The sequence below is a fragment of the Stomoxys calcitrans genome, chromosome 2 (genome assembly GCF_963082655.1).
Source record: "Stomoxys calcitrans chromosome 2, idStoCalc2.1, whole genome shotgun sequence".
NCBI lineage: Eukaryota > Metazoa > Arthropoda > Insecta > Diptera > Muscidae > Stomoxys > Stomoxys calcitrans.
The window spans coordinates 175,942,341-175,966,625 of NC_081553.1; the positions used below are offsets into that span (position 1 = coordinate 175,942,341).

Below are 24,285 nucleotides of genomic sequence, written 5' to 3' on the forward strand. Positions count from 1 at the left end.
CGGTCCTCTGGCCTTCACCGCCAAATCGTCTGCCCTTTTATTTCCCGGTCCGGTACCCAAACGATGCGGATTTTGCCATTCTCAGAGAAGGGGTTAATCTCCTTCTTACACTCCAAGACTGTTCGTGACCCTACCGTCCTGGTTGTTATTACCCTTATGGCAATTTTACTGTCGGTAAAGATGTTCACACTTGACGTCCTCGCGTTAGCACCACACCACTTCACACATTTCGTGATCGCCCGGATCTCCGTCTGCAGGACCGTATTATGATCAGGCAGTATAAAACAGATCTCAGTCCCTGGGTTCTCAGTGTAGACCCCCAGGCCCACTCTGTTTTCTAGCTTTGATCCTCCCGTGTAACATGATCTTCCAGATGGTAATACTAGGGTTCCGTCAATCCAAGACTGTGCCGATGGCAGCAGTGCGTCGCACTCTACTTCAAGGTTCATCTCAGGTATGCGATCGGAAACCTCTTCCCTTCCTTCCAGGTTTTCTATCGTCGTCTCGATTATACCGCGATGGTATGAGCTGCTCCCATCCTTAATCGCCTTAAGTCTCATAGCCGCAGTGGCTGCCTCACACTTAATCGGTATGTAAATGGGTCGGATATCTAGAATAGTCTTCAGGGCCCTAGTGGGCGTGGTCCTCATCGCTCCGCCTATGCCAAGAACCTGTCTCTGAACCTGTTGTATGGACCTTATGTTACATTATTTCTCCATAGCAGTCCACCTAACTACTGAGGCGTAAGTAAGTATTGGTCTAGTCACGCTCCTGTAGAGCCAGTGGACTATCCTCAGATTCAGGCCCAATTTCGATCCTACGGCCCGTTTACATAGTGCCTAATATCTGTGGGCCTTCTCGGTACGCTTTGAATGTGACACTTCCAATTCAGTTTCCTGTCAAAGATCACACCTAAGTATTTGTCCTTGTCAGATATTGAAATCGTCTTATCGAGGAAACGTGGTACGTTAAATTGGCTCACCGTCGTCTTTCTCGTGAACAGGCATATTTCAATCTTCTCTGGGTTAATATTGAGGCCTCTGGGTCTAGCCCAGCGATATGCCATATGCAAGACTCTTTCGACCCTTCTGCATAGCTCGTTCGGATCCCTACCCCTGAGAAGTATTATAACATCGTCTGTATAGCATACGGGTTCAAATCCCTCCTCAGTCAGCATCCAAATTCGTTCTTTATTGCCAACGAAAATGAAGTTCAGTTTAGGGGGTGCTTTAGGGCGTAACCCAAAACACTTGGCTCCAAAATTGGATATCAAATTCGTTGTCTACTCTCAAATACCTTTCATTTGAGCCCTATATTTTCCAGAATGGGTCAAATAACTCATTTGACGTATCTTTAGGAGGAAAAGCGACACCTTGAATTGAACGCAAATTTTAATGTAATATTCGTAATCTACTCCCTAATTCATTTCATTTGAGTCCCATATAGCCATGCTTGACTAATATGCCCATTTGGGGGTGGGCGACCTCCCATTACTTGGACCTAAAGTTTTATGCCATATTTGTAATCGTGTGTCATATATAGGGAAGTCAGCCAGTAATGAGACTAGATTATTTCAAGGCTGGCTACTACTGAATCCTTAGTGCTTAGAGACGGAAGAAGGAAAACATTTTGACTACTCTGTGCAAGAATACAAATTCTGTGTCTCCCATACCCCTGAGTAGTTTAAATCCCGAGATTCTTAGTCCACGAACCATTCCTCCAAACACCCATGGATCAGAAGAACCTTTAGTACCGCCGAAGCGGCCTTGGAATAGTGGAGATTTATCCGTAGAAACCGGACCATAGTCAGGATTCAGAACTGTCACCACTGTTGCGTCTTCTGATTCCGCCAGGAGTTCATTCTCACAAGATTAGTTAGATCTTGCATGATGAGCTTCCGTACTGTAGCTCATCCCTTTCGTTGATGTCCGATCTTCCTTATATTTGGTTGTTGTTGTTGCAGCAGTGTGTTGTACACTGTGTCGGCAGCCCTTGCCGATGAATTCGGCAATCCGGTACGTACAACTCTCTGCCATGGGATTGCCCATATTTGGTGATGTGCAATAGCATCACTTCAAACAATTAGGCAATTATTCTTCGATTTGGCTGAAATTTTATCCGTAGAGTTAAGTTTCGACTTCCAGTATACACGCTGATCTAAAGCGGTTGATAACTTTATATACATAGCTCCCATATAAACCGATCACCTGATTTGACTTCTTGAGCCTCTAAAAGGCGCAATGAATATGCGATTTGGCTGAAAATTTGAAAGTGTTTTTTTTATACCCTCCACCATAGGATGGGGGTATACTAATTTCGTCATTCTGTTTGTAACACCTCGAAATATTCGTCTAAGACCCCATTAAGTCGATCTAGCCATGTCCGTCCGTCTGTCCGGCCGTCCGTCTGTCCGGCCGTCCGTCCGTCTGTCTGTCGAAAGCACGCTAACTTTCGAAGGAGTACAGCTAGCCGCTTGAAATTTTGCACAAATATTTTTTGTTAGTGTAGGTCGGTTGAGATTGTAAATGGGCCAAATCGGTCCATGTTTTGATATAGCTGCCATATAATCCGATCTTGGGTCTTGACTTCTTGAGCCTCAAGAGGGCGCAATTCTCGTCCGATTGGACTGAAATTTTGCACTTGGTGTTTTGATAACACTTCCAACAAAAGCGCTAAGTATGATTCAAATCGGTCCATGTTTTGATCTCTCCATGTTTGATCGCCTCTATAGGGCACAATTCTCGTCCGATTTAACTGAAATTTTGCACGAAGTGTTTTGGTATCACTTCCAACAACTGTGCTTGGTATGATTCAAATCGGTTCATAATCTGGTATAGCTGTCACATAAACTGATTTTGGATCTTGACTTCTTGAGAAAATAGAGCGCGCAATTCTCATCCGATTTGGCTGAAATTTTGAATGAGGTGTTTCGTTATGACTTCTAATAACTGTGCTATGTATGGCGTAAATCGTATAGAACCTGATATAGCTGCCCTATTAACCGATCTGGGATCTTGACTTCTTGAGCCTCTAGAGGGCGCAATTCCGATTTGGCAGAAATTTTGTACAATGGCTTCTTTCATGACCTTCAACATACTTGTCTAATATGGTCTGAATCGATCAATAGCTTGATACAGCTCTCATATAAACCTACCCCGAATTTTGCTTCTTGAGCCCCTATACGCCGCAATTCTTATCCGAATGAACTGAAATATTACATAATGACTTCTACAATGTTCAGCATTCATTTATGGTCCGAATCGGACAATAGCATAACAGTTCTTATTCAATATTCTTTGTTTGCCTAAAAAGAGATATCGCGCATAGAACTTGAGAAATGCGATCCATGGTGGAGGGTGTATAAGATTCGGCCCGGCTGAACTAAGCACGCTCTTACTTGTTTATGACTTCTAACGGCCATGACAAGTACGATCCATAACTTGATAGAGCTCTTAAATTCTTTGCAAAAGTTATTCATGGAACTTATCCTATGCGATCCATGGTGAAGGGTATATAAGATTCGGCCTGGCCGAACTAAAAGTGATTTTACTTGTTTAATTTAAAAACGTTTTTCATATATAATGACAATGGGGTTTTAAAAATATCAAAAATATTTGTCTTTTGTAGTGAAATTTCCAATAGGTTCGTCTTATTATTATTATTTTTTACTTTTTGTTGTTTTGCCTGCCCTATTATCTAAAAACAATTGTCTGCCTTTTATTTCCTCTTTGTGTGACTTGTAAGACAACAACTACAAGTTTGTATGACGAATGGGCAGAAAGTTGGATGGGCATAAAAGACCGAAAACATATGGTCAAAGCTTATTATTCATTTTCTGTGGTTTACTGTTTGTTTTATCAACTCATTATGACGCTTCCACAAGTCCATAGAAATTGAGCGAATATATGTTGAACTTATTCAAAGTCAGTATAATTTTACGATTACTGGAAATACCAATTAAATTTTTAAGCCCTTGCTCATAGAATGGATGATTATATTAACTTGGACGTACTGTTACAAGCAGAAGTAACAAAATATTAATTTAAAAGTCTTACAAAAAAAAGAAAAATTATAGGTCTGTTTGCGTACTTCCAGTAAAAAATTAGCAGGCAAGTAAAAACAGCCTTTACACTATTTTGCTATTTATTTGAATTAAACAGCTGGTTTACATAAAACAGCTGTTCAATGCTCAAATTTCTGCTGGAAAAAACCTCTCAATTACTAAACTCTCAAAATTTTGCTCGCTCTCACGCAATTTCCCGCTCTCTTCTGCTGGCAAATATGGTACGCGAATGACTTCTAATAACAAATTTTTGAGTACCCGAACAAACTCTATATGTTTTTTTGATCGTCTTATCTGTAGTCTACCAAAATCACAAAAACTTGCGGACGTATGAGACGAGGTGCTTCAAATTTTGCATGCTTACTTTTAATTGTGTACGATGGTCGCTATATATTTTTGGCCTAGGCAACACTTAGTGTTGCCAGGTGCAATCTGACATTTCCATTCGAAAGTTTGACATTTTCTAACATAATCGTACGTTTTATTGTACCACCAGTGTTGCCATTTTTGGTAAGTTCCTACAAAAATTGATAGTTTTTTATTCTCTTGGTTGGCTGGCAGGTTCTGGCAAACAAAGAATAATAAATAAGAACTGTTATGCTATTGGAGCTATATCAAGTTATGGTCCATAGTCCATTATAGACCATAAATCAATTGAATGCTGAGCATTGTAGAACTCATTATGTAATATTTCAGTCCATTCGGATAAGAATTGCGCCTTGTATGGGCTCAAGAAGCAAACTTGGGAGATCGGTTTATATGGGAGTTGTATCAAGCTATAGATCGATTCAGACCATATTGGACACGTGTGATCTCTTTAATATCCTGCTGGAGAAGATCAAACGAGATGCAGATGTGATTAGATATGGCACACTACTCACAAGAGAACACATGCCACTCGCCTATGCCGATGACATCGATATCATAGGTCGGTCACCGGAAGTAGTAACTTCTGCCTTTGAAAGAATTCAGAGTCTCATAAAATCGGTCTGACAGTAAATGGAGATGTAACGAAATGGATGGTTTCAACCCCCAAAACACCTTGTACAACCGAGCAGATAAAGAAAATGGAGAAAGTTGGGAACCGCAACTTTGAGATTGTCAGTAAGTTTTCTACCTCGGCACCGCCGTAACCGAAACGAATGACACCAGTTTTGAAATAAAGCGAAGAATAATACTGGCAAACAAATGCTATTTTGGACTAAGTAAGCAGTTTAGAAACAAGACCACCTCTCGACAGACAATGGTTATACTATACAAGAGACTGATACTACCCGTGTTGTTATATGGTTCTGAGGCATGGTAACTTGTGAAAGCAGATGAGGCAGTGCTTGGAGTATTTGAGAGAAAGATTCTTCGTAAAATATATGGACCAGTTTGCGTTAACGGAGAATATAGGCGACGTATGAACCACGAGCTGTATGACGACGATAGCATAGTTACACGCATCAAAATACAACGGCTGCGTTGGCTAGGTCATGTTGTCAGAATGGATGCAGAAGCTCCAGCAAAGAAGTCTTTTGAAGGCAAACACGGTGGTACACGCAAACCGGCAAGACCAAAAGCCCGATGGAAAGATCAAGTTGTGGGAGACACCCCGAAACTTGGTGTCAGAGATTTTAGAATGAGCGCAGAAGATCAAGACGCTTGGAACGCTATTCTACGTTCGGCTAGTGGAAGAAATATTCTGTCATAGCCATTAAAAGTAAAGTAGAGTGACAACTGTTAGCGAAAATTAATCTTCGTTTTGTTTCAAAACTGGGGTCATTCTTTTGTTCAGGGCGGTGCCTAGGTTGGTGGAAACACCGACTATCTCAAGTTGTAGCTTCCAACTTGCTTAACCCAACTTGAGTTTGATTGCAAACTCAGTCAAAGCCTGAAATGCCTTTGAACGTCTAGGAGCTGGCGACTACGGTTTTGTTGTCGGCGAGGTGTCGACCTGTCCTTCTCCGGTCTTTTCCAGGATTTAGTGCAGTATTAATATATAGGGTCTATGCTGGATTTTTCAGGTCTAAGGCCGCTTGATTAGGGCCCAATTATCCCATTGACTTTATTATACCCACTACCATAGAATGGGGGTATACTAATCTAGTCATTCCGTTTGTAACATCTCGAAATATTCGTACAAGACCCCATAAAGTATATGTATTCTTGATCGTCTCGACATTCTGAATCGATCTAGCCATCCGTCTATCGAAATCACGATAGCGGTCGACGCCTCAGGCTAGCCGCTTGAAATATTGCACAGATACTTACTATTGCAAATGGGCTATATAGGTTCAGATTCGGATATAGCTCCCATATAAACCGATCTCCCGATTTGACTTCTTGAGCCCCTGGAAGCCGCAATTTTTGTCGGATTTGGAAAAAATTTTGTAAATAGTGTTCTGTTATGACTTCCAACAACTGTGATAAGTAGCTCCCATATAAACCGACTGACTTCTAGCAACTGTATTAAGTACGGTCCAAATCGGTCAGGAACCTTGTATAGCTCCCATATAAACCGATCTCCCGATTTGACTTCTGGAGCCCTTACAAGCCGCAATTTTTGTCCGATTTGGCTTAAATTTTGCAAATAGTGTTCTGTTATGACTTTCAAAAACTGTTTTAAGTACGGTCCAAATCAGTCAAGAACTTAATATTGCTCCCATATGAACCGATCTCCCGATTAAACTTCTGGAGCCCTTACAAGCCTCAATTCTTGTACAAATACTTTTTATTAGTGTAGGTCGATTGGGATTGCAAATGGGCCAAATCGGTCCATGTTGATATAGCTGCCATTTAAACCGATCTTGGGTCTTGACTTCTTGAGCCTCTACAGGGTGCAATTGTTATCCGATTTGACTGAAATTTTGCACGTGGTGTTTTGGTATCACTTCCATCATCTGTGAACATCTAAGTAAGGTTCAAATCGGTCCACGTTTTGATATAGCTGCCATATAAACCGATCTTGGGTCTTGACTTCTTGAGTCTCTAGAGGGCGCAATTCTCGTCCGATTTAACTGAAATTTTGCACATGGTGTTTTGGTGTCACTTCCAGTAACTGTGTATGATTCAAATCAGTTCATAATCTTGTATAGCTGTCATATAAATCGATCTTGGATCTTGGCTACTTGAGCCAATAGGAGTTTTGTTATGACTTCCAATAACTGTGCTAAGCATGGCGTAAATCGGTATAGAATCTGATATCGCTGCCATATAACCCGATCTGGGATGTTGACTTCTTGAGCCTCTAGAGGGCGCAATTGTCAGCTGGTATATAAGATTCGGCCCGGCCGAACTTAGCACGCTCTTACTTGTTAGGGTTTCCAAACAATTTCTGATGTACAATACTTACATATCTTAAAAATAACCTACTATTTCGCTAATTCTGATTACTTCTTTATTTAATTGATATACTCTCGGGTCTTATTGTTTATTTTTCTAATGTATGTCTGAAGGGCCACTAAACTTTGTGGATAATGAAGGGATGGTTTGTTTATTCCTCCCTTGGCTTGGCATGTTACGTAGGAAGGTGAAAAGGAAACACACGTCAACCCCCTGTTGAAATAATGAAAAAGCTATAAACACCTGAATTGTGTTGACCTACATTGGCGGCTTTTGTATTAGCGATACATTATTAGCTACTACGTTCGCTAAATAGAGGGCGTTGGTGGGAATAGTTTGCTCCAACGATGTGGGAGCCGTTAACATGTACACACAACAAGTCGAATTGACATTCAAAAGTGACATCTCAAAGACAGTAAAATAAAATAAGACTGTAAAATGAATATCATAAAAAGGTCGTTACACTCCTATATCATAAGGACACAGACGTATAAAAGCAATAAAATATATATTAAACTAAATAACCTAAGTTTAAAAAACCATTGGGTTGCCTTAAAAGTAATTGCGGATTTTTTAAAAGAAAGTAAATGCATTTTTAATAAAGCTTAGAATGAACTTTAATCAAATATATAATTGCCATTTTGTTCGATAACCTTTTGCCTTCTTTCTGGCAAATTTAGTATTCCACGCGCATAGAACTTCTGGCCTTTATCTGCAAAGAACTGAACCAAGTGCGATTTTATAGCCTCATCATTGCCGAAAGTTTTACCATTTAAGGAGTTCTGCAAAGATCGAAATAAATGGTAGTCTGATGGTGCAAGGTCAGGGCTATATGGTGGATGCATCAAAAGTTCCCAGCCAAGCTCACTCAGTTTTTGGCGAGTGACCAAAAATGTGTGCAGTCTAGCGTTGTCCTGGTGGAATATGACACCTTTACGATTGACCAATTCTGGTCGCTTCTCCTTGATGGCTGTATTCAATTTGTCCAATTGTTGACAGTAAACATCCGAATTAATCGTTTGGTTCCTTGGAAGCAGCTCAAAATATACCACACCCTTCCAATCCCACCAAACAGACAGCATAACCTTCTTTTGGTGGATATCAGCTTTTGAAGTGGTTTGAGCTGGTTCACCATGCTTGGACCATGATCGTTTTCGACTAACAATCCATTTTTCATCTCCAGTTATGATTCGTGTTAAAAACGGATCGAATTCATTGCGTTTAAGATGCATATCACAAGCGTTGATTCGGTTTGTTAAATGAATTTCTTTCAATACATGTGGTACCCAAATATCAATATCAAAAAGTAATTGCGAATTTTTCATATAGTCGGCGTTGACAAATTTTTTCACAGCTTGTGACTCTGTAATTGCATTCTTTCTTCTGTCAGTTATCAGCTGTGGCTTTTAGCTTGCTTTAGAAAAAAGTGTAAAAAAAGTATATTTGATTAAAGTTCGTTCTAAGTTTTATTAAAAATGCATTTACTTTCTTTTAAAAAATCCGCAATTACTTTTTGGGCAACCAATATATGGCAGTTATAATCTAGTCCAGGACTGAGATCTATTTCATTCTAAAATCTGACACCAAGTTTCGAGGTGTCTCCCACCACTTGATCTTTCCATCGGGCTTTTGGTCTTCCCGGTTTGCGTGCTTTGCTTTCAAAAGACTTCTTTGCTGGAGCTTCTTCATCCATTCTAACAACATGACCTAGCCAACGCAGCCGTTGTATTATGATGCGTGTAACTATGCTATCGTCGTCATACAGCTCATACAGCTCGTGGTTCATACGTCGCCTATATTCTCCATTAACGAAAACGGGTTCATATATTTTACGAAGAATCTTTCTCTCTCTCAAGTACCCATGCCTCAGAACTATATAACAGCACGGGTAGTATCAGTATCTTGTATCATTCGTATCATGTACTTGTGTCATTCGTTTCGGTTCGGTGGTGCCGAGGTAGATAAAGTTACTCACTATCTCAATGTTGTGGTTCCCAACTTTCTCCATTTTCTTTATCCGCTCGGTTGTACAAGTTGCTTTGGGAGTTGAAACCATCCATTTCGTCTTATCTCTATTCACTACCAGACCCATTTTCACTGACTCTCTTTCGATTCTTTCAAAGGCTGCAGTTACTACTTCCGGTAACCGACCGACAGATCTAAAGCTGCATTGATATGGCCCAATTATCTCCTTGACTTTTGGTTTTAATCCGATGGGGAGGAGACTTATTCCTCTGTAGTTGGCACATTCCGTCTTGTCTCCTTTCTTGTGTACGGGACATAGTATGCTGAGGTTCCAATCATCGGGTGTGCGTTCTTCTACCCAGATTGCGCAGATAAGCTGATGCATACGCCTTATCAGCGTGTCGCCTCCGGTCTTAAATAGTTCAGCGGGTAACCCGTCGGCTCCTGCAGCCTTGTTGTTCTGTAGTCGGGTCACTGTTACCTGGACCTCATTTTGACAAGGAGGTAAACATTCTATACTACCATCATTGATTGGTTCTGCTGTATCCTCTTCGCCGCCAACGTCGGACACTAGCAGTTGGGTAGAATGTTCTTTCCATATCCTCAGCATGTTATCTGTGTCAGTTACCAGATTTCCTTCTTTGTCTCTGCAGGAGGATGTGCAGACCAATGCCATCGGTTTGATGTTTAATTCTTTGGCAAAATTTCCGGACTTCATGACTCCTGTACATCTCACACTCACGTCTTTTCATTTCCTTTTTCTTTCTGCGAAATAGACGTTTCTCTCCCCAGTTTTCTCCCGATACCTCTCCTTCATCTGGCGCGTTACCACCGATTGCAGGGTTGCTCTATATGCCGCATTCTTGGCTTCATGACACTCTTGGTCGCACCATGGGTTTCTTGGAGGAGGCTTCCGGTAACCCAAGTACGGATTTTGCGGCATTTTCCATTGAGTGGGCAATAGTTTGCCACTACGCCATTATATCATCGGAACAAGGAGTGCTTTCATCAAGCAGTTGGGTCTGTCGGGTGGAGTATGCCGCTGCCATATGTTGTGTTTGCAGCTTTTCAATGTCCAGCTTCCGTGCAGTGTCAGATCGTACTTTCCTTGCCATGTTTAAACGGGTGCAAACCTTTGCAGCAACAAGGTAGTGATCCAAATGTATCTTCGCTCCACTGATCGATCGTACATCTAACACGCTGTATGAATGCCTTCCATCTATCACAACGTGATCAATTTGATTCCTCGTGTTTTGATCGGGTGACAGCCATGTGGCTTTGTGAATACTTTTATGTTAATATCTGGTGATACTTACTACCATGTTTTTTGCCGCGGCGAAATCAATCAGCCTCAACACATTACTAGACGTTATCTCGTGGAGGCTAAACTTCCGACTGTTGGACCAAAAATGTCTTCCTTCCCTATTTTCGCATTAAAATCTCCCAGAACGGTTTTAATATCATGGGCGGGTCAGCGGTCATATTCCCTCTCTAGGCGCTCGTAGAAAATATCCTAGGTCTGCTCGTCTTTGTCTTCCGTGCATGGGCACAAATAAGGCTGATGTTGAAGAATTTGGCTTTTATGCGGATTGTGGCTAGCCTCTCATTCACCGGAGTGAAGCTGGAGACAACGTGTTTCAGTCTCCGACTAACCACAAATCCACAGTCAAATTCTTGCCTCGCGTTATGGCAGCTATAGTATAGTTCGTCACCGTTTGATGTTGTAGTGACGGCAATCCCAGTCCATCGCACTTCCTGTAAGGCGGTAATATCTGCCTCGTACTTCTCCAATACATCCGCCAGCGCGTATACTGCACCTTCTCTATAAAGAGTGCGGACATTCCAGGTGCAGATCCGCAAATCATGGTCCTGGTCCTATTGGAGGCACTCAGTGTTTAATTAAGAGCCCGTGCCACCTGACTCCTCACTGATACTCTCCTCTCGAAAATCGCTGAGTGCCCGCGGCCGCATTTGCAGCTACTCCGCATAAAAACGGAGCTTTCCACCATCCGCAACCTGTGGACGCGCCCGGTAGCTTCCCGGTCGGAGCTCAAAGTTCAAGCCTGTGTGATGCTCATAGTTATCCCGTGTCGGCCGGGACAGTAAAATGACGATAAGGGCACAACTTAGCCGAAATAATGATAGGCTTATCTATCTAAAGTCCTTTACACTTTCATATTTCCTTCGAGTGTAATTAATTTTTCTAATGCAATTTTTAATCAGTCAATTTTCACTCAAGTTTCAATTTGTTCGACACTTCCCTTAGTTGTAAAGTTGGCGCTTCTTGTTTCAACAACATTGATTGATATTACATTTCTTCGAAATGGCTGATAAGCTATTTTGACAAAGATGTTCTATTCACGCTAATCAACCTGTTGCTGCTTAATTTTCAATGTTGTATCAAATATAGGTCAACACTATCGTAAGGTTTTATGTTTATAATTTCCGCTAGCAGTATTTCTTAACAGGAATGACGTTATTTTCCTTTGTTTTCTCAGCATGTCGGAACGTGGCCTAATGTCTTATGGAGTCAAATGTGGGTGGATGTGTTTTGAAATATTTTCACTAATGGTTTAATGTATTTTAGCATAAAACATGGGTTGATTATGGTTGTGAGTGAGCTCATACTGTGCTCCTTTTTTTATTAAATACAATAGATATTTCGAATGCTATCTAAAGTTATAAAAAAGGCTTTAAGGCTAGATTTTATGGCAATATTTTTAATAGCTGTGGCTCCAAAATATTTCTTTTAGTACTATGAGGAAATAAGGAGCGCCTGTTAAACAAGCAAATCTTGATAATAAAACAAGTAAGGAAAGGCAAAAGTTGGGCGGTGCCGTCTATATAAAACCTTACCTACCATTTAAGGGGTAATTGGGAGCTATAAAACAATCCGTATCAAATTTCAAGCAAATGTGTTCAAAATTGTAATAACTGCGACTCTTTATGTGCAAACAGGGTAAATGTTAACCGTCATAGGGGAATTATATGTGCAACTTTTCGTGGCAATCGTCGTTGCGCAAAATTTTGGGAACACAGTTTCAATCACGAAATTGATTGATCCAATTAATTTTTTAATTGAAACTGCTTCAATCACGAAAATAGTAATATCAATCAGCATTTTTAAAAAAGTATTGAAAATTTGTTCAATTAAAAAAATCGCATATTCAATTAAAGAAACGACATATTGACATATTCGCAATTTTCAATTAATTTTTTAATTGGATCAATTAAAAAAATTATTGAAATATTCAATTAATCTTTTAAATGATTCAATTAAAAAATTATTGAAATTTTTTGGAAACTCCAATTAATTTCTATATTTCATACACAGATGTGTACCTAGAATATGAACTCTAGATTCGTTGTTTGTCCATCCGGGTAAAAAACTCAACTCATCGGGGGTTCTCCGAAAAACTTCGGATGTCGGGTAGTGGTGTCCTATAAATTTATTGTTATTGTCGTAGCAGTGTGTTGTGCGCTGAAGTGGCAGCCCTTGGTCGATGAAGGACTCCAACGCGTTAGTCCGGCACGTAGAACCGGCTGCTATGGTATTGCTATAGGCTTTATGGGTCTTTGAAATCTCCTTCCCTTTATATTGTAGGGGACAAAATAGCCTTTAATTGGATTTACTTAAGCAACATACTTGGAATTTTTTTAAGATTCGATTAAAAAAATTATTTTATCAATTATTTTTTAATTGACGATAACAAAATTTTCAATCATGATTGTGATTGAAAAAAATTTCAGATTTAATAAAAAAATTGATTCAATAAATTATTTTTTTTTTTTAATTGAAAATAACAAAATTTCAATCACGACTGTAATTGAAAAATAAATTTATATTTAATTAAAAATGATTGTATCAATTGGTGGCAGATATCTTCAAATCTCTTGCAGCGAAATAAGCTGTAAGTTCGTTGGTGTAGACGTTTAACCTATCGCAGATGTCATCAATGGGTGGGGGCCTGATACCATGGTCCTACAATTGTCCGCCTATGATACGATCTCTATGCCGTCTGGACAGGGGTGGAATGAAGGATAAGTAAAGGGATGCAATAGAAATATCTAGCGAGTGTCGTAGATATCATCCCGGGAACTCCCTGTTTTACTCTACGATGTTTCGACTTCTTATCCCCAAACTCCACAAATGACTGGCAACCACACAGATATTTCGCGACCCATGGTTTCAGGTCTGGCTGGAGGGACGTATTGGAGATGTCCTCAAATAGTTTGGCATGGCTGGCCGTGTCGAGTGCCATCCATAGGTCCAGTGCCACTAGGACCATCTGGGCTGATTGAAGCCACGGCGAATGTGTGGGGCGATGGCATGCAAAGCAGTTGTTGTCCTATGTAGTCATTGAATTCCATGCTGATGCTCGGCGAATGGAATTTCTCTAACGAGGCTCGGGAGGAGTAGTCCCCCAAGCGTGTTGGCTACTGGTGAGAGAAGGTAGATCGCTCTGTACTACTCCCCCTTACTCGCGTCCTATCCAGGCTTCAGTAGCGGGATAAAATACAGGTTGAGAAAAGTTGTAAGTTAGTCGACTCCAGACTGATCCAGATTATTCAGCATCAATGTAGCGATTCCGTCAGGGCCCAACGCCTTGGATAATTTGGCGCCACGGATGACATTCGCAAAACAAGCTCTAATGCTGTCATGATTATACACAAACGTTATTGGAAATATTGTTACCAAGCGTGGATGATTTTGTTTCATGCATCGACTGTTGTGAACATCATCCCTAAAAAATGTGTACCATCGTTATTTGAACTTAACGTATACCAACGTTAAGTTTAAATGAATATTAAAACGTTGTTGTTGTTGTAGCCACATTTTCATGTGGAGACAGCGATCCTCGTCAAACTCCTGTGTAAGCAAGCTCGTTCCGGTCCAAAGGACCGATCGCCGCGAAAACAAGTTGGCCATTGAATATTTAAAGGCGCCAATAACTTGCCTTGTCATATCGAGCACCAAGCCACTCATTATTTGTGCAAGAGCCGGTGACGCCCGACCTCTTACTGAGACTCTTCGCTCGATACCGCTGATTGTCCGCGACTACCGTTGCAGCTACTCCGTATGGAGCATTCCACTATCCGCAACCTTAGATGATGCCGGGCGCTAACATCTAAGGTTCTCGTGGCAGCAATGAACACCACACAGATCGGACCTGAATGTTCCAACCTGTGTGGTGCTCAAAGCTATCCCATGCCGGGCTTAAAACATTGTTTTACATAGGCGACTGTGGTGCAATATAGTAAGGCGTTTTTAAACATTTCATGGAATGGACGGAACACTGGTTTGATATTCAGCAGCACACAAAAACTTTTTGCACTGAGCACTAGACGTTGTCAGAATGTGAATGGATGTGGACGTTTCATTCAAAAGACTGTTGTAGGTTGATGAACATTTATGGTTGATCTGTGTGTTGATTTACTTTTATGAACGCATGTGGTCACTTTGTCAACACCGTGCTTAATTTTTTCTATGGGTGTACTTCCAAGGGAAATTGCTATAGAATGACTCTCCTCATAATCTTGTCACTCTCGGGATGCTCAATAAATTATCTGTTGAACAACTTGGTGCATCTCTTCGGGTCAGACACAGTAACTTCACCAAAAGTGACTGATATCCTGTCATCCCTTTTTACTACCTAAACCGGTTACTAAGATACATTGCTTCAAGGGTTCCAGTGGGGTCCGAGTGACGAATCCCATCACGCTCGTCTGTGTGTACCACAGCCTGCGCCGGGAAATTGGGTCACACTTGAAGTAGTCGACCGCAGGTATCAAGAGACCGACTGCTGCGTTAATGATTTCTCGGAATTTGCTTACAACAGCTATCACATTTTAGGTGAGTGTCTGCTCACCGAAGCGGCAAATGGTGTTATTTTACGGCGTGCTAGGATACGTCACCCAGGAGATTAGGGGATGCAATTGAAATGTCTAGCGAGCTGCGACACCTCTTGGCAATCTCTGTTGGGGCATCCTCATTCATTGTCTTCAATCTGCTCAGCCCCTGGCTGTTACTCATCACATTTCATGACAGTCACCCCTGTCATGAAATGTGATGCGCATTAAAGTCTCCTTGAACCAGACGATTATGGACAGACAGAGCGCCACTAATGGCGGCCCTGTAAGCTTGGCCATTAACTGGGACACAACTACCAACCGGCGGTCCAGGTCTAGTATCGGACCTGACTGCTACCCCATACATACCATGTTGAGGTCACTAGCGCCAGACTCGCCTGTGTCTGGGGTCTATACTGCACAGATTGGTGTACCACTAAAGCCAATCACCCACCTTCAATCGGTATGCGATCCTTACATAGCGCATTGTATCCGTAACAGCTATGCGGCTGAGGGCGCTGGATACTTGCAATCTCTTAATCTTCCAGGTATGGATTCGGAATCTTAAGAATTTTTTGCGTATGCCATTGGTCGGGAAAAAATATCTTCTTTCTTCACCAAACCAAGTGTTGCCCGAGGCAAAAGTTCACCATTTTGTCAAGTCGGAAAGGAAATCGGCCCAAGAAAAACCCTGGATGACCGGGGAGATTCGCAAAGAGGTCCGCAGACTTTTTAACAGAGCATGTCGCTAAAAAGCGGAAGTTTGTTGGGATATGTATTTTACACAGCTCAAGGAATACAATAAGATTATCAGGGCGGCAAAACGTGCCTCCTGGAAACTTTTCTGCGAACAGATCGATAGCGTTAATGACGCCGCCAAGATAAAAAAGATTCTCTCAAAAACCCAAACTTAAACTTTAGTAGACGACATGGGAGTGAGAGCAGAGAACGGAGGATATGTTGAGGCTATTGATGAAAACCGATTTTCCGCGGGATACGATAGGACTCACTGAAACACAGGAATCTTGGAGTAATGAGGTTTATCGAAGGTTTATAATTACGGAATTTATGGTGAAGGAATCCTTGAGGAGCTTCAAACCGTTTAAGTCACCCGGACCTAATGGAATATTTCCGGCGTTACTACAGAAAGAGGCAGACTATCTGGCGCCTCATCTGGCCAATATTTTTACAGCGTGCCTAGGACTAGCATATACTCCGAAAGCCTGTTAGGAGGCAAGGGTGGTATTTATATTCAAGCCCGGAAAGGCAAGTTATGCGACACCAAAGACCTACAGACCTATAAGCCTTACGTCCTTTCTACTCAAAACCATGGAACGTATTGTGGACACCATGATAAAGAGTAAGACACCCAGCGAACTGCTCAAATACAAACAGCATGCCAAGGGAAGGTCGGTGGAGACTGCCCTGTCCGTGGTTGTGCACAAAATAGAAGAATCCTTCGATACCAAAACGTACACCCTGGCGGTATGCATTGACATTGAGGGGGCTTTAAACAATGTGAAGACCGATACACTGATCCAATCCTTAGATCAGTACCGGGTGGACCCGGTCCTTGGAGACTGGATAAACCATATGCTAATGAACAGGTGGATAAATTGTGTGTCCCATGGCATAAAGGTGGTACAAGGCACACAAGAGGGGAGCATTTTATCGCCACTCCTATGGGTGACCACCTTAAATGACCTATTACGGATGCTGACTGAGGAGGGATTTGAGCCCGTCTGCTATACTTCTTAGGGGTAAGGATCTGAACGAGCTATGCAGAAGGGCCGAAAGGGCCTTGCATATGGCATATGGCATATGACTGGTTAGACCCAGGGGTTTCAATATTAACCCAGAGAAGACTAAATATGAGGATGACGAAGGTGGGCAAATTTAACGCACCACGTTTCCTCAATAAGACGATTTCGTTATCAGACAAGGTTAAATATTTAGTTGTGATCTTAGACAGGAAACTGAATTGGAAGTGTCACATTCAGGGGCGTACTGAGAAGGCTCACAGATTTTGGGAACTATGTAGACGGGCCGTAGGCTCGAAATGGGGCCTGAATCCGAGGATAGTCCACTGGCTCTATAGGAGCGTGATTAGACAAATACTTACTTACGCCTCAGTAGTTTGGTTGACTGCTATGGAGAAAAAGTGCAACATAAGGACCAGCGAAACGGTCGGTAGGACGGCGAAAATCCTATGGGGGATCCAGATCGTGAGAAGACGAGGTTATTACTGTAAGGAAGCAAGAAGGAGGTCAGTATAGCTATTGGTATCATAACTGGACACACAGGACTACGAGCTCACTTATGTAAAATCGGTGCGGCAAGTGATAGCATGTGACAATTAGAGGTAAACGGAACACAAATGTGACCTGAACCCTGATTACAAGAAGACATGGACAGACAAGACAGACGGGAAGAAATGTGTAATAGATTCAGCATATAATTCTACGTCTACCGGTATACTTCTTCCTCTTAGCGTTGCAAGCAAACGCGTTAAGTTATAATACCTAGTGGTGTAGGGTATAAATACGCCGGCTCTGCTCTTAAAAGCAGAAATATCGATTGCTCCATTTCTATGGAAGTAGTCTTATGAAATTGTTGCGCTTTGTTTGTTTGTTAGTTTGTTTATCTGTTCCGTATACACTCAAACACGGCTGAGCCGATGTTCATTGGAATTTCCACAGATGGTAGAGTTTGAGCCTCCCCTGAAAATAGGGTAATACATTTTTTGATATCCGAAGGGGGATGGACCCTCCCCTTACCTCAATTTTCAAAAACGCCAGATCTCGGAGATGGGTGCACCGATTTATGCGAAATTTTGCATGGCACCTTATGGTACTTACTTGGGGGGACGCCCCATCTCGAAACCCACCCGAACGGACATGTTTACCGACTAGGACAATATGGGTATCAAATGAAAGGTATTTAAGAGTAGAGTACGAACTTGGCATCAAAATGCCACTCTTAGTGTCGGGGAGTTCCCCACCCCCAAAAACACCACCAAAGAGGACTCTTTTACCGCTTTGGGCAATATGGGTATCAAATGAGGGGTATTTAAGAGTAGAGTACGAACTCGGCATAAAAATGTCAATTTAAGTGTCGGGGGGTTCCCCACCCTCGAAAACACCACCCAACAGGATACTTTTACCGCTTTGGGCAATATGGGTATCAAATGAGAGGTATTTAAGAGTAGAGTACGAACTCGGCATAAAAATGTCAATTTAAGTGTCGGGGGGTTCCCCACCCTCAAAAACACCACCCAACAGGACACTTTTACCGCTTTTGGTAATATGGGTATCAAATGAATGGTGTTTGGAAGTTGAGTACACATATGTTATAAGAATTTGGAAAGTTGACTTCGTATCTATTGGGTTAAAAGATTTAAAGAAGATGCATTTTTAATAAAACTTAGAATCTAAAGTTGATATAAGGATTCAAGTATCTGCTTCATGTCCTGCCGTTCAGCCGTACATGTAGATCTCTCCATTAAAGGACTCAAATAAATTGTCTTTTGGATCTGGGAGGGCCGATCCTCTTCTCCCAATAAAAACAACACCAAACTGTCATGTAGGACGACCGAGAATATATTGTACTCAAGTGAAAGGATGTGTCAGAGGGCAATTGCCCTCCCCCTATCTTACCCAAAAAAAAAAAGAAATTAAAAATTATATATCAAGGCTGATCAGGATAGAAAAGGACAGCAATTAAAGGTCTTTGGTAGGAGAGTATGCTTTTTATTCTCCAATTGGGATAGATACGGGGGACCTACTGATCTTTGAAAGGTGGTATCCCAAGTGGTAGCTTTGAAATATTAATTTGAATGAAGATGGGCAACACAAAAAAAAATTAATTAGTGTGGATCTGAACGAGACCGACCCGTAGCCCTGAATATCTTGATCGCCACCTTCAAAATGCTTGACATTTTGGGGCTCAAACAAAATCGTGTTCTAGCACATCCGCCTCCTTAACTACATTCAAACCGGCCATGTTTGCCTACTATGGCAATGAGGGGCTCAAGTAATAGGTATTTGATAGTAGGAAACGAATTTGATTTCTAATTTTGAGGCCAAGTGTTTGGGGATATTCTCACCACATAAAATCCCACTAAACCAATGGCAATTGCGTCTCAAATAAAAGGAATTCAACAGTAGAGAACGATGCTGATGCTTTTTCACGGCTAAGTGCGTGGGTGGCCACCCCACCTCAACTGGACATATTTGTTGATTGAATAGGGGCTCAAACCCGATATCTGTTTTATGGCCAAGTATTTCAGGAACGACTCATAAACTTTCCCTGAACCACACGTATATACCGACTATAGCAATATGTAGCTCAAATGTGGTTTTTGGGAGTAGAGTATGAATCTAATATCCACTTTCGGACCAAAGGGTTTGACTACTCCAATCCACCACTAAAACCAAGAGAATTAAGTCAATCTAACATCCAAACTTTAATAGGCGGACCCTCTCTTTACCAAATTTTCAAAAACTCCAGATTTCGGAGATGGGTGGGGCGGGATTTATGCGAAATTTAGTTTGTTTGTAATAGCTCAAAAACAAAAATTTGGTATACCTATTTAAGGTGGGATGTCTAGAGCGCTCGCTCCTCCTCCAAAGCCCGCCAAATGGAAATTTAAACCAATAATGACAATATTAGACTCAAATGAAAGGTATTTGAGACTAGAGCACGAATCTAATACATGAGGGTCTACTTCACTCCCAAAAACGACATAGCAATATAAGGCTCAAATGAAAGGTATTTGGGAGTAGAGCACCAATATGATATCCACATTGGGGCGAAATATCTGAAAGGGCGTCCCAGCACCCCAAAACAGGACTTATTTTCTGACCGTACCAGTATAGGGCTCAGATAAAATAAGAGAGTGAAAGAAGGCGCAGCGGAGCGGGCCCTGTCCAGCTAATATACATATTGGGTTGCCCAAAAAGTAATTGCGGATTTTTTAAAAGAAAGTAAATGCATTTTTAATAAAACTTAGAATGAACTTTAATCAAATATACTTTTTTTACACTTTTTTTCTAAAGCAAGCTAAAAGTAACAACTGATAACTGACAGAAGAAAGAATGGAATTACATAGTCACAAGCTGTGAAAAAATTTGTCAACGCCGACTATATGAAAAATCCGCAATTACTTTTTGGGCAACCCAATATATAGCCTGATATAAATAGCTTCTACTTATACATACCCTGCAGTCTCCGTGACTGCAATCACTTTCTCTAATATGAGGGCTTTACTAACTATGCTTCATTTTCATACTTTTCCCTCTTGGCAATCTATTTTCCATTTAGCACATTTTGGGTAAATTTCACACTTACCTCATAATATAAACAATGTTTACTCATAGATCGCCATTGATATTTGTTCTACTTCATCGAGTGTAAAATATGATTTTATTTTTTTAACTTTTCATTTCAGTTTCCAAAGAGACAGCACATCCTCAACGCTACTACTAGACGAAGACCCACGACAATCTGGTCGAATTCTTAACAACCACACGAATCACAACAATTACCTCAATAGTCATAATCGTTCAAAAACTCCTGCCATTGAAGAGGTGCCAATGACTCCATTAGCACCGTTTAAAGAAACCCCCCAAGAAGAATTAAATGCACCGACTGATTTCTATTTGAAATGCGAAAGGAACCCCTCATTATTCTTCGATGATGGTGTGCGATCAATTGATTTTGTGCTGGCCTACAAGATCAATCCACAACAGAATGTGGAGGAAATGCATGAGAAAAAACGACAGAAATTTGAGTCGAATCTTATGTCAGTGGGCTTGGAAATAGAGAAGGTTTGCAAGGAACGTGAACAAATCTATTTTGTTAAGGTAGGCAGTGTGATTGATAACCATTTGATTGGTTATATTAATGATGGTCTTTTTTTATTACAGATCCATGCGCCCTTGGATGTTTTGCGGCGCTATGCAGGAATTCTCAGACTACGAATGCCCATGAAAGAGGTAAGCAATATTTGAAAATATAAGTCCATCTTCAGAAATTTTAAAATACTTGCTAGTATTTTTTGTGAGTTTCTTTCTTTTTGAAACCCGTACCCAAGTTACTTAAGCCAAAGTTAGAGTTTGCCTACATTTGTAATGTCTATCCCCATACAAACTGGATTCTCAGGAGTATTACAATTGTCTAGCTCTATCTTTGGGAATTATTTCTCCTCCTTACTTAAGAGTCTTTAACACCTAAGAGTAATTTGTTTGGATTCTTAGAGAAATCTGTTTTTAATAACAGTTCGTTCTTGAAAGTTTCTAGAATTTTTTCTTAAAATCTAAACAATTACTTGTTATGTTGTCAACTTAATGTTATCTTATTCCACGCCAATTTTTTTACTTTACTTTTATTGGCAATGACAGAACATTTGTTTAACTAGCCTTAGCGTTCCAAGCACCTCGATCTTCTGCGCTCATTCTAAAATCTCTGACACCAAGTTTCGAGGTGTCACCCACCACTTGAACTTTCCATCAGGCTTTAGGTTGTTGTTATTGTTGTATCAGTGTGTTGTACACTGAGGCGGCAGCCCTTGCCGATAAAGAACTCCATTGGATCAATCCCGTACGGGCTTTTGGTCGTCCCGATTTGCGTGTACCACCGTGTTTGCCTTCAAAAGACTTCTTTGCTGGAGCTTCTTCATCCATTCTGACAACATGACCTAGCCAACGCAGCCATTGTATTTTGATGCGTGTAACTATGCTATCGTCGTCATACAGCTCATACAGCTCGTGGGTTATACGTCGCCTATATTCTCCGTTAACGCAAACTGGTTCATATATTTTACGAATAATCTTTCTCTCAAATACTCCAAGCACTGCCTCATCTACTTTCACAAGTACCCATGCTTCAGAACCATATAACAGCACGGATAGTATCAGTGTCTTGTAAAGTGTAGTCTTCGTCTGTCGAGAGGTGGCCTTGTTTCTAAAATGCTTACTTAGTCTAAAGTAGCATCTGTTTGCCAGTATTATTCTTCGCTTTATCTCAAAACTGGTGTCATTCGTTTCGGTTACGGCGGTGCTGAGGTAGATAAACTTACTGACTGTCTCAAAGTTGTGGTTCCCAACTTTCTCCATTTTCTTTATATGCTCGGTTGTACAAGGCGTTTTGGGAGTTGAAACCATCCATTTCGTCTTATCTCCGTTTACTTCCAGACCCACTTTCACTGATTCACTTTCGATTCTTTCAAAGGCAGCAGTTACTACTTCCGGTGACCGACCTATGATATCGATGTAGTCGGCATAGGCGAGTAGCATGTGTTCTCTTGTGATTAGTGTTCCATATCTATTCACATCTGCATCTCGTATAATCTTCTCCAGCAGGATATTGAAGAGTTCAAACGATAGGCTGTCTCCTTGTCTGAAACCTCGTTTGGTTTTGAATGGTTCGGAGAGATTCTTTCCTATTCTTACTGAGGAACGCGTATCAGCGAATGGCATCCTGCAGAGTCTTATTAATTTTGCAGGGATAGAAAACTCAGACATGGCTTGAAATACCTTTGAAGGTAAAGGGGTATCGAAAGCGGCTTTGTAGTCAACTTTTCGGCCTTTTCCAGGATTTAGCGCAGTGTGAATATCTGGCCTATGGTGAATTTACCAAGTCTAAAGCCGCATTGATATGGCTCAATTATCTCATTGACTTTAGGTTTTAATCTTTCACACAGTACGCTCGAGAGTATCTTGTATGCGATGGGGAGGAGACTTAATCCCCTGTAGTTGGCATATTACGTCTTGTCTCCTTTATTGTGTACGCTGAGTTTCCAATCGCTGGGTATGCGTTCTTCTAGCCAGATTGCGCAGATAAGCTGATGCATATGCCTTATCAGCGTGTCGCCTCGGGTTTTAAATATTGGGTTGCCCAAAAAGTAATTGCGGATTTTTTAAAAGAAAGTAAATGCATTTTTAATAAAACTTGGAATGAACTTTAATCAAATATATAATTGCCATTTTGTTCGATAATCTTTTGCCATCTTCCTGGAAAATTTAGTATTCCACGCTCATAGAACTTCTGGCCTTTATCTGCAAAAAACTGAACCAAGTGCGATTTTATAGCCTCATCATTGCCAAAAGTTTTACCATTTAAGGAGTTCTGCAAAGATCGAAATAAATGGTAGTCTGATGGTGCAAGGTCAGGGCTATATGGTGGATGCATTAAAAGTTCCCAGCCAAGCTCACTCAGTTTTTGGCGAGTGACCAAAGATGTGTGCGGTCTAGCGTTGTCCTGGTGGAATATGACACCTTTACGATTGACCAATTCTGGTCGCTTCTCCTTGATGGCTGTATTCAATTTGTCCAATTGTTGACAGTAAACATCCGAATTTATCGTTTGGTTCCTTGGAAGCAGCTCACAATATACCACATCCTTCCAATCCCACCAAACAGACAGCATAACCTTATTTTGGTGGATATCAGCCTTTGAAGTGGTTTGAGCTGGTTTACCATGCTTGGACCATGATCGTTTTCGATTAACGTTGTTGTAAACAATCCATCATCTCCAGTTATGATTCGTTTTTAAAACGGATCGAATTCATTGCGTTTAAGGTGCATATCACAAGCGTTGATTCGGTTTGTTAAATGAATTTCTTTCAATACATGTGGGGTACCCATATTAAAATTGACACCAAACAAACAAATGTAAACAAAATTTCGCGCACTTTTTTTCTAAAGCAAGCTAAAAGTAACAGCTGATAACTGACAGAAGAAAGAATGCAATTACAGAGTCACAAGCCGTTGAAAAAATTTGTCAACGCCGATTATATTACTACTATATTACCGACAATTACTTTTTGGGCAACCCAATAGTTCAGCTGGTAGGCTAGGTTAGTTTGAAAAAAGGGTACATATATTAATGCCCCGTGCCACTATGGACATACACCTAAGCCAGTAATCGGCTTGTTGTGCGCTCTTAAAACTATAAAGTAACCTCTAAAAAGAAAATTTTAAGTTAGGAATTCCGTACTACTTACAAAATCTTTAATAGTTTTCAATACCACTACCCTAAGTTGGTTCATGTTTGGTATTGTGTCTTCACTGCGAAACCGG

At 41.0% G+C, this 24,285-nt stretch overlaps 1 protein-coding gene across 4 annotated transcripts in view; it reads left to right on the top strand.

Moving 5' to 3' along the window:
* Window positions 1-24,285, top strand: part of LOC106089262 (anoctamin-2) — a 74,056-nt gene that overhangs the window by 11,230 nt on the left and 38,541 nt on the right. For all 4 annotated transcript variants that reach the window (XM_013255075.2, XM_013255077.2, XM_059362404.1 and 1 more), the window contains 2 exons: window positions 20,655-21,069; window positions 21,133-21,201. In XM_013255075.2, the coding sequence (XP_013110529.1) occupies window positions 20,655-21,069; window positions 21,133-21,201 (484 nt within the window). The remainder of the gene's footprint in view (window positions 1-20,654; window positions 21,070-21,132; window positions 21,202-24,285) is intronic.